This window comes from Bos indicus, chromosome 22 (assembly GCF_029378745.1).
Source record: "Bos indicus isolate NIAB-ARS_2022 breed Sahiwal x Tharparkar chromosome 22, NIAB-ARS_B.indTharparkar_mat_pri_1.0, whole genome shotgun sequence".
Taxonomy (NCBI): domain Eukaryota; kingdom Metazoa; phylum Chordata; class Mammalia; order Artiodactyla; family Bovidae; genus Bos; species Bos indicus.
The window spans coordinates 6,318,113-6,330,845 of NC_091781.1; the positions used below are offsets into that span (position 1 = coordinate 6,318,113).

The 12,733-nt window shown below is 43.3% G+C and overlaps 1 protein-coding gene across 5 annotated transcripts in view; it reads right to left on the reverse strand.

Moving 5' to 3' along the window:
* The window catches only part of OSBPL10 (oxysterol binding protein like 10), a 360,812-nt gene that overhangs the window by 247,412 nt on the left and 100,667 nt on the right, over positions 1-12,733 (reverse strand). For 4 of the 5 annotated variants that reach the window (XM_070777074.1, XM_070777075.1, XM_070777078.1 and 1 more), the window contains exons 2-3: positions 11,095-11,270; positions 4,903-4,982 (exon numbers count right to left, since the gene is read on the reverse strand). In XM_070777074.1, coding sequence (XP_070633175.1) covers positions 4,903-4,982; positions 11,095-11,270 — 256 coding nt within the window. Of the gene's footprint in view, positions 1-4,902; positions 4,983-11,094; positions 11,271-11,897; positions 12,017-12,733 lie in introns of those variants that run through there. The other variant, XM_070777077.1, reaches the window with a different exon arrangement.

Sequence of the window (12,733 nt, forward strand, 5' to 3'; positions counted from 1 at the left end):
TTTAAAAATTTTTATTAGAGTATAGTTGCTTTACAATGTTATGTTACTTTCTGCTCTACAGCAAAGTGAATCAGCCTCACATATACATATATCCCCTCTGTTATTGGATTTCCTTCCCATGTAGGTCACCACAGAGCACTGAGTAGAGTTCCCTGTGCTGTGCACTAGGTTCTCATTAGTTATCTATTTTATACATAGTATCAATAATGTATATATGTCAATCCCACTCTCCCACGTCCTCCCACCCCTTGGTGTCCACACCTTTGTCCTCTTGTCCTCTATGTTATGTCCCTGTTTCTGCTTTGCAAATGAGATCATCTAAACCATTTTTCTAGATCCCATATATATGCATTAATATATGATATCAGGTGAAGTGTTTTTAAGTGGGTTTTCTTTTCATGTAGACCATTTTTAAAGCCTTTATTGAGTTTGTTACAATATTGTTTCTGTTTTATGCTCTGGTTTCTTTTTTATGTTCTGTTTTATGTCCCTGGCATGTGGGATCTTAGCTTCCTGAACCAGGGATCAAACCCACACCCCCTACACTGGAAGGCAAAGTCTCACCCACTGGACCACCAGGGAAGTCCCACAGTATTTGTTTTTAAAGGTAAAATTCCAAGCAGCTGTATGGAGAGTGTTCTCAGAGAGGATGAGAGGAACCCAGGGAAGGGAAGGCTTAACTTGCATTCCCAGCAAGCACAGCACAAATTCAATAGCCATCCTTCAGTGAACTGGTTATCAAGTTGATATTCACTTCAAGCCTAACTTAATTTTCACTACTTCTGCTTGAGCAGACTTGGACTTGATCATACTTCTGCTGCATTACAAGGTCTGTTCACAATTTAAAAATGATTCTTCCCTAATTGATCCCAGTTGCTATGCTCTAAATGAGCAGTGATGGCTTATCTTCTCTCCAGTTCTCAAGTCAGGAATCCTACAGGCCCTAACTTCTAATTTATTATTTATTTGGGTTTTAAGTTAACAGATCAATCCAGATTCTTAAAGCTACTCCTTCAGAAAATCTTCAGCTTCTCCTATTTCTACTAACACTGGGTCTGCAGTGATCTCTCAAAACATCAACACACTTAAAACTGGTTTTCCCACCTCAATTCTTACACCCAGAATAAATTCCAAATGAATCCATTGTTTACACATGATAATTAAACTATAAATTCACTGGGAGAAAACTGAAGAATGTTTTCTTAATTTTGGAACAGAGAAGCTCTTTCAAAACACAATGCAAATCCAAAACCCCAAAATGCAAATGTTTGTAAACTTGACTACAAAAATGTTCTACATAGCAAAAGAATATATTCAAAGTCAAAATACAAATTACCTACTAGGGGAAAATACCTAGTACAAATGACAAGCAAAGGACAAATAGACTTAACACACATACAGCTACTGCAAATCAAGAAGAAAAGACAAATTCAACAGAAAAATGGGGGAAGGATATAAATAGGCAATTTACATAAAAGAAACACAAGTGGCCAGTAAACACCTGAAAATACACTCAAGCTCCAGTCATGATTTTAGAAGTGAAAATGAAAATCACAAGGGTCCATTTTTTTATCTGTGAGACTACCAAAAACTCAGTGTTCGTGAGAGCTACAGTTAGTGAAAGGGGGAATAAACGTCCTTACACACAGAACGGATGGAAGTGCAAATCAGGACAACTTTTGAAGAAGACAATTTAGCAATGACTATGAACATTTAGGAGACATATTCTCCATGACCCAGTACTTCCACTGATATAAATTCATAGACACACACCCTAGAGGCACTAGAAGATGAGTGTCCAAAGATGTTTATTACAGCTTCATGTACAACACCCACAATCAAATTAAGCATCCATCAGTGATGGGCTTAAAGCTCTGACATCCACCCCTCACAACAGCATCTTGCCATCCTAACAAGAGTGTGGTAGATGCAGATATCCAGCAGGGGAAAGTCTCCAAGATATGTTAGTAAATGAAAAGAACAAAATGTAGAACAGTGTGCATGACGGGATCCATTTGTATAAAAAACATCTGAGGTTTTTAACATCTGAGAGCTACAGATCCAGACACACATATACTAACACACACCTAAATTTACTAGACTGATTCACCAAAGAACAGTCACCCCCAATGAGCAACAGGTAAAGGCACATCCTTTGTATCTTATCCCCTTGTGTTCTATTTTACAGAAAGTAAAACAATACATAGAAAAAGAAAATAACTTTATACTGCCCTGCCTAGGTATTTATAAAATATTGATGACATGCCCAGAACGCCTACTGTGATTGCCAGAGAATAAAGGAGGCCAGAGGGAGAAAAGCTTTAAAAGTGGGGCCCTACCATATATCCAGACAAAACCATAATTCAAAAAGACACATGCGCCCCAGTGTTCACAGCAGTACTATTCACAACAGCCAAGATACGGAAGCAACGCAAGTGTCCGTAAACAGATAAATGGATGAAGAATACGTGTGTGTGCGCATTCACGCACACACACACACAGGAATATGACTCAGTCATAAAAAAGAATGGAACGATGCCATTGGCAGCAGCATGGGTGGAACCAGAGATGATCATACTAAGTGAAGTAAGGCAGACAAAGACAAATACCATATGTTATCACAGAGGTGGAATGTAAAATATGACATAAATGCATCTATCTACCAAACAGAAACAGACTCACTGACATAAGAGACTGCCCTTGCGGTTGCCAAGGGGTAGGGAGTGGGAGAGGGAAGGACGGGGAGTTTGAGATTAGCAGATGAGAACTATTATATATAGGATGGCTAAACGAAAACTGTCCTACAGTATGGCACAGGGAACTATATTCAATATCCTGTGATAAACCAGAATGGGAAAGAATATGAAAAAGAATGCATATATAATTGAATCACTTTGCTGCAGAGCAGAAATTAACACCACATTGTAAATCAACTATCCTTCAATAAAATACATTTTTTAAAAGAGAAGAGGCCCTCCTTATGGTTACCCAGACGCCAGTGGGGGCACGTCTAAAGGCATTACAGTGAATGCAATTGTAGTAAGCAAGTTAAGAAGAAAGAAAAAAATGAAGAAATCATTTCAGGTTGTATTTGGAGGCAGAACAGAGAGGTATACCTATACAAGACATTTCCACGAGCAGACAGGTTACAAGCAATGGAATCCTAAGACGTTTTAAGCATGGGTCTTCCTATCAGAAGCATGGAATACAGAAAAAGACTGCAACTGAATATCATAACTAAGCTTGAACTAATGATATAAAAGGGGTAGCCCTTTGAATAGTAATTTTAACAAATATTTCCTGCCCTGAATAAATTCATCGGGCAATTATTTTTCATACATTTTAATTGAAATATAGTTGATTTACAATATTGTGTTCATTTCAGGTGTACAGCAAAGTGACTTTTTTTTTCAGATTATATTCCATTTAGGTTATGACATGACACTGAATTCCCTGTGCTACACAGTAAATCCTTGTTGCTCATCTGCTTTATGCGTATGTTTATACTCTTGAGAGTCCCTTGGACTGCAAGGAGATCCAACCAGTCCATTCTGAAGGAGATCAGCCCTGGGATTTCTTTGGAAGGAATGATGCTAAAGCTGAAACTCCAGTACTTTGGCCACCTCATGTGAAGAGTTGACTCATTGGAAAAGACTGATGCTGGGAGGGATTGGGGGCAAGAGGAGAAGGGGATGACAGAGGATGAGATGGCTGGGTGGCATCACTGACTTGATGGACGTGAGTCTGAGTGAACTCTGGGAGTTGGTGATGGACAGGGAGGCCTGGCGTGCTGCAATTCATGGGGTCGCAAAGAGTCGGACATGACTGAGCGACTGATCTGATCTGATCTGATATCTCTTAATCCCATACTTCTGTTTTTTTTACTTTTTATTTCCCATTTTATTTTACTAGTCAATAAGTTTTCCTTACCATACTTCTAATATATCCCTTCCCCTCTGTCCTTCGGTAACCCCAAGTTTGTCTTCCAAGTCCGTTTGTTTCTGTTTTATACATATATTCATTTGTGTTATTTCTTAGATTCTACATATAAGCAATATCCGGCTTCCCAGGTGGTACGAGCGGCAAAGAACCCGCCTGCCAATGCAGGAGACCTAAGAAATGTTGGTTTGATCCCTGGGTCAGGGAAGACCCCGTGGAGGGCACCATGGCAACCCACTCCAGTATTCTTGCCTGGAGAATCCCATGGACAGAGGAGCCTGGCGGGCTATAGTCCCTGGGGTCACAAAGAGTCAGACAAGACTGAAGTGACAGCACGCACGCATAAGCAGTATCAGATGGTTTACTTTCTCTGACTTATTTTCTGTATTTAATGATAGGAGATCTTCTGAATAATCCGTGGGAATGCCTACCTCCTACCTCCTATACCCTGCACATCTGACCCAAGATCTCAGACTGAATCCTGAAGAGAAACTAAGCCCTACTGGGATGCCAAAGTACCCGAGACCAAGCAGACACACTTAGAGGCAGAAGCGCCTCAACAATCTGGGGTCTCATCTTATTTAAGGATCTGAGACAACGAGTCTTCGTGAACAGTAAACCAGACCCCTCTGCTGCCACCATGAAACCACCTGCTCAAGTTCTCTGCAGACCAACAACCGGCTGCCTAAACAGACAACACAGAAAGCTCTACAAGTGTCTTTCCAGAATCAGCTCCCATCAAGTGTATGCCTGCCCCCTCACTCTCCGTATAAGCAAATCCTCCCACTTGTCTCTCGGCTTTAAATGTAAATGTCATGGGACATGTATGAATTCCTAATGGTGGTGAACTTTAAAGATAATATGGAAAACAGCTCCCCAAAGAAGCCGATCCTGGGCTGAAGGGGAGCCATCCTAGCTGGGGCAACCTGCCCCCAGTACCCCCCCATTTCTGCAGTTACTTACCTTCGAATTCGTCTCCATGTGGTACTTGGCACAAGCTCGAAGCTGAGTCACCCAGAACTGTTTCTCTTTTGCATCAGCAGCTGAAACAGAGAAACAAAGGCTTGTAGCAATTGAGCCAAAACACATCCAACCTGTTTCTACACACACCTGAGGGCTTGGGGCCTGGAGATGAAGGAAGGCAAGCAAACACAGATTGTACTCACGCCAAAAAACAGCAGACACCAAGTCCTAACCAAAAATCTCCCCCTCTCTTTTTAAAGAAACTTTCTACAGTTCTATTGAGAAACTTAAAGGCATTTTCAGAATTTCATTTTCCTGGATGGAATTCACTGCGCCTATCTATACAGGTCAATTTCTCCAAAAGGAATCACTACATTACTCTGGGAGTTGATGATGGACACGGAAGCCTGGCGTGCTGCAGTCCATGGGGCCTCTAACAGTCAGACACAACTGAGCAATTGAACTGAGTTGAATCAGTACACCTATATCATTTTTACAAAAATTCCTAAGGTGGTCCAGTGGCTAAGACTCCAGGCTCCCAATGCCGGGGGCTGGGGTTCGATTGTTGCTCAGGGAACTAGATCCCCCATGCCACAACTAAGACCCAACACAGTTAAATAAACAAATAGATATTTTTAAATTTCTAACAGATTTTTTAAACAGCTTTACTGAGGTAGAATTTACATATGTAAAATTCACCTGTTTTTAGTATGGAGTGATTTTGAGTATTAATATATTTACAGAATAGTAAATATAGTGGCAACCCACTCCAGTACTCTTGCCTGGAAAATCCCATGGATGGAGGAGCCTGGTAGGCTGCAGTCCATGGGGTTGCTAAGAGTCGGACACAATTGAGTGACTTCACTTTCACTTTTCACTTTCATGCACTGGAGAAGGAAATGGCAACCCACTCCAGTGTTCTTGCCTGGAGAATCCCAGGGACCAGGGAGGCTTGTGGGCTGCCGTCTCTGGGGTCGCACAGAGTCGGACACAACTGAAGCGACTTAGCAGCAGTAGCAGCAGCACAGAATAGTACAACTATGACCATAATCTTGGTTTAAAATATTTTCAGGATCCCTCAAAGAATCCTGTTCCCATCATCAGTCTCTTCCCATTTCTCTCCTCTCACCCCCTCTCCATCCCTAGGAAACTGCTAATCTGCTTTCTGTCTCAGAGATCTGCCTATTCTAGACATTCCATACGAATGGCATCATGCATATGTGGTTTTTTGTGACTGCCTTATTTTACTTAGCTTAACATTTTTTGAGGTTCATCCACACTGTAGCATTTCTATTACCCTAACACATTTTTTTAAATGTCTCTTTTCAACTAATAAACACCAAACTCAGAAATTTCAAGCAGAAATAAAAATGAGTAAGATTTCTTGTCATTAGTAGAGGGTAAGAGGTGGAATTTGCTTTTTGGTGGGGCATGTCTAAGTGGCTGCAAAGATGCCCTGTTAAGACATCTTAACCTAGGACTTCCCGGGTGGTCCAGTGGCCAAGACTCTGTGCTCGCAATGCAGGGGCCCCGAATTCAATCCCCGGGTCAGGGGACTAGACCCCACATGCCACAGCTAAGACCTGGCACAGCCAAATAAAAAAAAAATACCTTAACCCACACATCTATGGTCAAATAATCTATGACAAAGAAGGCAAGTCTACATTAAAGTTGGAAAGAGTTTCTTCAACAAATGGTGCTGGGAAAACCGGACAATTACATGTAAAAAAATGAAATTAGACCATTCTTTTAACACCATATACAAAAATAAGCTCAAAATGTATTAAAGACCTAAATGGGAGACTAGAGACGAGAAAACTTCCAGAGGAAAACATAAGCAGAACACTCTCGGATACAAATCGCAGCAAGATCTTTTTCCTCCCAGAATAATGGAAATAAAAACAAAAATAAATGGGACTTAAAAGGTTTTGCACAGTAAAGGAAACAATAAACAAAATGAAAAGTGGATATGTGTGAGTGCTCAGTAACCCAGTCATGTCTCTTTTCGACCCATGGACTGTAGCCCACCAGGCTCCTCTGTCTGTGGGATTTTCCAGGCAAGAATACTGGAGTAGGTTGCCATTTCCTACTCCAGGAGATCTTTCTGACCCAGGAATCAAACCTGCTTATCTTGTGCCTCCTACACTGGCAGGTGGATTTACCACTGAGCCACTTGGGAAGCCCAAAAATGAAAAGACAACCTCCCCCCACACACACACACACAAAACACCTTGCTTCATTATATAGTGGGGTACCTAATATAGTCCTACGACAAGTGCTTAAGGAAGGCTTCCCTGAAGAAGTAACCCCCCAATTCCCTCTTAAACCATGTTAATAATGTATTCTGAAATGCTTAAGAACAATTTGGCCAGTTTTTATCCTACTGTGCAAAAGTATTTTCTACTTCTTTAAAAAGCAGCAGAGAGGACCAAACATGGTTGTTTTTAATGCTGTCACCACACGTGGCTAATAGGAAGATCAGAGAACAGTGTTTCAGGGCCCCTCTGTTATCTACTGAAGTTGTACTATGGAGCTATCAGCCTTTACAAAATAAGCTTTCAGCTGAATTATCATTTTAATATGTGTTCTCAAGGGTTACTATGATTGGACAGAACAAGGTACCAAATGCTGCCTCAGAGACCCTCAATTGTCCCCTAAAGAGACTTCTAAGGACAAGTCAACTGCATTGTCACAATCTTCCATCTACAGCCCCATCTCTCAAATATACAAACTCATTTTCTTAAGACTATGGATACATAACAGGGTCTCATAAAATCCAAATTAATTTAATTGCATAACTCACTGCATACATATTTTAAAAGAACACTGCATAAATGTTGAAAACATTTTCTATGCAGAAAACAGAATGATTCCCCTATAAGTCTGTACTTTTTACAAAAATGAACCTCAGTGTCATTTGTCAGTAAAACACAGCTTCAGGTAAAGAAATCTGGAAGTGTAGACCCGGTGAACCTCAACTCCAAAGAAAAAAGGATTTTTGCAAAAACTAGTTATTTTCCTCAGAAACATTGCTGGTTTGTGGCAGTACCCAAAGCCTCTGCCCCAAAAACATTCCTCAAAGCTGTGCATCTATTAACATCAAGATTCATCTCTACGTGTAGCGAGATGTGAAACGGGAAAATCAATGCCCAGATCCTTGGGGGGATGGACGAAGGACCAGCCAGAAAGCAGTGGAAATGTATCCTGCATTTGCTGTAGTGGATAACTTTAAGCTAAATTTAGCCCTTATGATTAGTTCATGCAGATAATAAAACTTTTATGTTTGCTACTAAAACTATCCTAAAAAAAAAAGTTTGGGGCTTGATAATCTAGAGAATAACAACTAAAAGGCAAAATGATGTCTCCACTGGCAAACTGGTTAGACTGTTCTGTATGGAGCTGTGTCATTTGTATAAACCCTGACAGCCCTGGGGTAGGGGGAGGGAATGCCATTAAGTTTTTCAGCTGCTATTATTTCTGCTTTGACAATTTATTAAGCAATAAACAGCAAAGCTAAACCAAGGACCATATATATGCGGGACATGCACTGCATGAATCTCCAAAGAAAACATGACTCTTCTCATGGTTCCCCCAAACTCAAAAACTTTCAACTAAAGGTATTTTTATTTCACAAGTTTTGGGGATTGTTTTATAGATCCTGAGATACGACTGGTATACAGATAATAAAGGAACCTCAGGGAATTCTCTGGTGGTCCAGTCATTAGGACTCTGAGCTTTCACACCCAAGGACTTGGGTCCAATTCCTAGTCAGGGAACTAATACCCTACAAGCCTTGCGGCTTGATCAAAAGTTATCATTCAGTTGCTAAGTCATGTCCGACTCATTGTAGCAACTCACAGACTGCAGCACACCAGACTTCTCTGTCCTTCACTATATCCCGGAGTTTGCTCAAATTCACGTCCATCGAGTCAGTCATACTATCTAATCATCTCATCCTCTGTCACCCACCTCTCCTCCTGCCCTCAATCTTTCCCAGCATCAGGGTCTTTTCCAATGAGTCAGGCTCTTAGCATTAGGTGGCCAAAGGATTGGAGCTTCAGCATCAGTCCTTCCAACGAATATTCAGGACTGATTTCCTTTAGGATTGACTGGTGTGATCTCCCTGCTACCCAAGAGCCTTCTCCAGTCAAAAGTAAATAAAGTACAAATATAATAAAGGAACCGCAGCTAAGCCTACCCCTTGGTAAAAGCCTGGAGGAAAGTGAGCAAACACTGGCCTCTGAGCTGGGGAATCAAAGCCCTCAGTCTGGTCTTGCAAAGGCCAACCCACCACTATCAGCCCCCAGGTCAAGCACAAAGAATGAGGGGCCCTTTCTTTGTACTCAGCCTTCCCTTAAATAAATACGTTAAAAGGCATGGGTTTCCCCAATGGCTCTGCGGTTAAGCATCTACCTGCAATGCAGGAGATGTGGGTTTGATCCCTGGGTCAGGAAGATCCCCTGGAGGAAGAAATGCCAACCCACTCCAGTTTTCTTGCCTAGGAAATTCTATAGGCAGAGGATCCTACTGGGCTATATAGTCCATGAGGTTGCAAAAAAGTCAGACATGACTGAATGGCTGAGCGCACACAAGAGGTGTGATTACCAACGACCTCCCAGCACTTAATACACACTTCTTTCCTCAGACCTTTACAACACTGACTGTATGTGTGCGCGCACATGTGACCAAATGTGCATCTGGGGGTCAGTTTTGTTATTCTATGAGAAGATGACTATTTTTCCAGCAATGCACCTATGACAGAATGCTGGTAGAATGGTCTAGCAATCAAATCACGTCACTGCAGACAAGTGTGCCCCATCTGAAAACCTGTGCAGCGAATATGCCTTGGTGCAGGTGGTGGCTAGTTCTTCCATGTGTGTGTGTGTGTGCACTCAGTCGCTTCAGTTGTGTCTGACTCTTTGTGACCCTATGGACTGTAGCCCACCAGGCTCCTCTGTCCATGGGATTCTCCAGGCAAGAGTACTGGAGTGGGTTGCCAAACCCTCCTCCAGGGAATCTTTCCAACCCAGGAATCAAACCCATGCCTCCTGCATCTCTTGCACTGCAGGCAAATTCTTTACTGCTGAGCCACTGGGGAAGCTTGGCCCACAAGCTCCAGTTGTGGCCAAATGCTGGGCTCCTAGCTTTCAAGATGCAAAGAGAAGGGGAGACAGTAGACAACAGGAAATAACACCAGTTGTCTTTTCACCAGGCTCTAGGGCCACAGAGGGTTAAATAAAGTACAAGTAGGGGAAATTCTCTGGCGGTCCAGTGGTTATGACCCAACGTTACCACTGCTGAGGGCCTGGGTTCAATCCCTGGTTGGGGAACTAACATCCCACGAGTTGCTTGATGCAGCCCCCAAAATAAAGTACAAGTGAAGGGGGCCTTTACTAACAGCTGGTTCTAGAGAAACTCTGAGTGGAGGGCCCCATGACCCTTTTCTAAAAAAAAATAAATAAAAGATTTGTTATTTTGCTTTTTATTTTTTTCAATTTTTTTTTTTTTTTGATGTGGACCATTTTTATACTCTTTATTGAATGTGTTACCATACTGCTTGTGTTTCATGTTTTGGCTTTTTGGCTGCAAGGCCTGAGGAATCCCAGCTTCCCCAGCCAGAGATCAAAACCGCACCACCTGCATTGCAAGGCAAAGTCTTAGCCACTGGACCACGAGGAAGGTCCCCACCATGATCCCTAAAAGACTTGTTTGGACTTTCCTGGTTATTCCCTTGTTAAGCCACCATGCTTCCACGGGTTCCATCCTTGGTCCTGGAAGATCCCACATGTCATGCAGTGCAGCCACACAAAAAAAGTAGAAAGGAAGGGGGGGAAAGGTTTATTTTATCTTTAGAGCACAGCCTCATGGGCACTGAAGAGTCACTATATAAGGTACAAGCAAATATATACTGAGCTAATATGAAAAATCCACTGAAGTCCTAAGGTTCAGCCAGCTTTGCGATCACTCACCTTGCATTTTCCTTAATTCCTTGGTTAATGAAGACAAATACTTCCTAATCTCAGCTCCTCTCCCCACCTCAAAAGGAGGAGAGGCAGTGTCTGTCACCAGAGTCCTCAAATACGGCAAACTGTTAAAGGTGATTTTTAAAAAACTGAAAAACCAGAGCGCCATCACCATGTTAACTGTGAACCCAAGAGGCCCATCTGCAAGCCTCCCGGGAGGTGAACATACCTCTCAGTTTGTACATCTCCCCGTTGGCAGCGTACACGACCAGCATGTGGGGTGCTTCGTCGCTCAGGGACACGATGGCACCGGAAAGAGACAGGGCTCCTCGAGGCTTCTGGTGCTTGCTCTGCTCGTTCACAAAATACTGCAGGATGCCAGCCTCGAAATCCAGCACGAAGTACCTGGGCAGAGAGATCACAGGGTGTCTGTCAGTTTTCTCTCAAGCAAAGGAGAAGAAGAACCGAATCCTTATGTTGACATCAAGGGTCCCAATCCAGGATGCTGGGAGCTAAAAGTCCCTGCCAGACACCCACACAAGCCAGACCTGGGTAGCGAGAGACAGTCCAATTCTTAAGTCAGAATGGAGCTCGTCGTGGCTCCTGAACAAAGGCCAGGCCCATTCGGGATATGGTGTGATGCCCACAGATACACGTGAGCCTCAGGATGGTCAAGAAGAGCAAGGCGCTGGGATACAGAATCTGGTAACAGGTTCGACGTGACTTCACGGGAACACCTGAAATTCACACCCCGGAAGTAGCAAGCTGGGCTGGACTCCAGGGCAGCCTGGGCACTGTATCTGAGCCCCAGGGCTGGGCCAACCAGGAACTAGAGGTGCTCACAAAGCTCTCTAACCTCCAGCGGGTCCTTCCACAGAACACTTTTCACACAACAGGGCAAGAATTCCCTCCGCTCTGGCAGGCCACAATGCCACTGGAGTCTATAACCAGGGGAAAAACAGAGGAACCGCTAGTTGTCTGAATGGCTCAAACAAATCTTGGGAGCTGAGTACCTGGCCTATCGACACTCACAATCTATCAGCAGAAAGTAATCCAGACAACTTGCGCTTCTCCACAAGCCGTCTTCATCGGAGACCCACACTCCCCCTGGAGCCCAGAGGCTCAGCATAGCCCCTGCCTGCTTTCCCCGCCTCCCACCGTCTGCTCCACCCACGCCGGCTCCCCCAGCTGCCTCCCACCACAGGGCTTTTGCTCATGCTGTTTCCCCACCTGGAGCAGTTATTCAAAACAACACTGAAACTGTCTGTGCAGCTGGGTTTCACAACAGCATCCCACTGCACCATCAGTGGGTTTCTCTGATTAAAGAAAAGTCCAGAGGCTATCTGACCCACAGCCACACCCAAGCCACAGAACCAGTCTCAAATCAAATCACGGTGCAATTAAGGAGGGAAAAAAGTCAGTCCTTCATTAGCTTGAAAATACTTGCCATTCCTGTGTCTAGAACATGGTTCCTTCCCCTATTTATACTGCACGGTAACTTCAGGAACAACTCAAGTGCCACCAACTTGAGAAAGCTTCTCCTGACCAGGTCAAATCCTCCCACAAGTTCTCACCTGGAACTTGCCCCTCATGGCTTTGGCCCCCATGGGAATCTACATTTACAGGATTATCCAATTTAATGTCTGGTTTTGGCCCCCTCCCCCGAGACTCTACCCTATCCAGAGACAGACAGTGCCTGACACCTCACTGATAGTATATTTATTCAGTGAATCAATGAAGGGGGAAAACTACCAGATTCCTACCAGATTCCAGTTTTCAATCCATGCACCCAAGCAGCTGGGTCGCCACTGGGAACTCGCACAGGCACTTGAAAATACGTCCCATATTTGAGGGTTACACAGTGATGC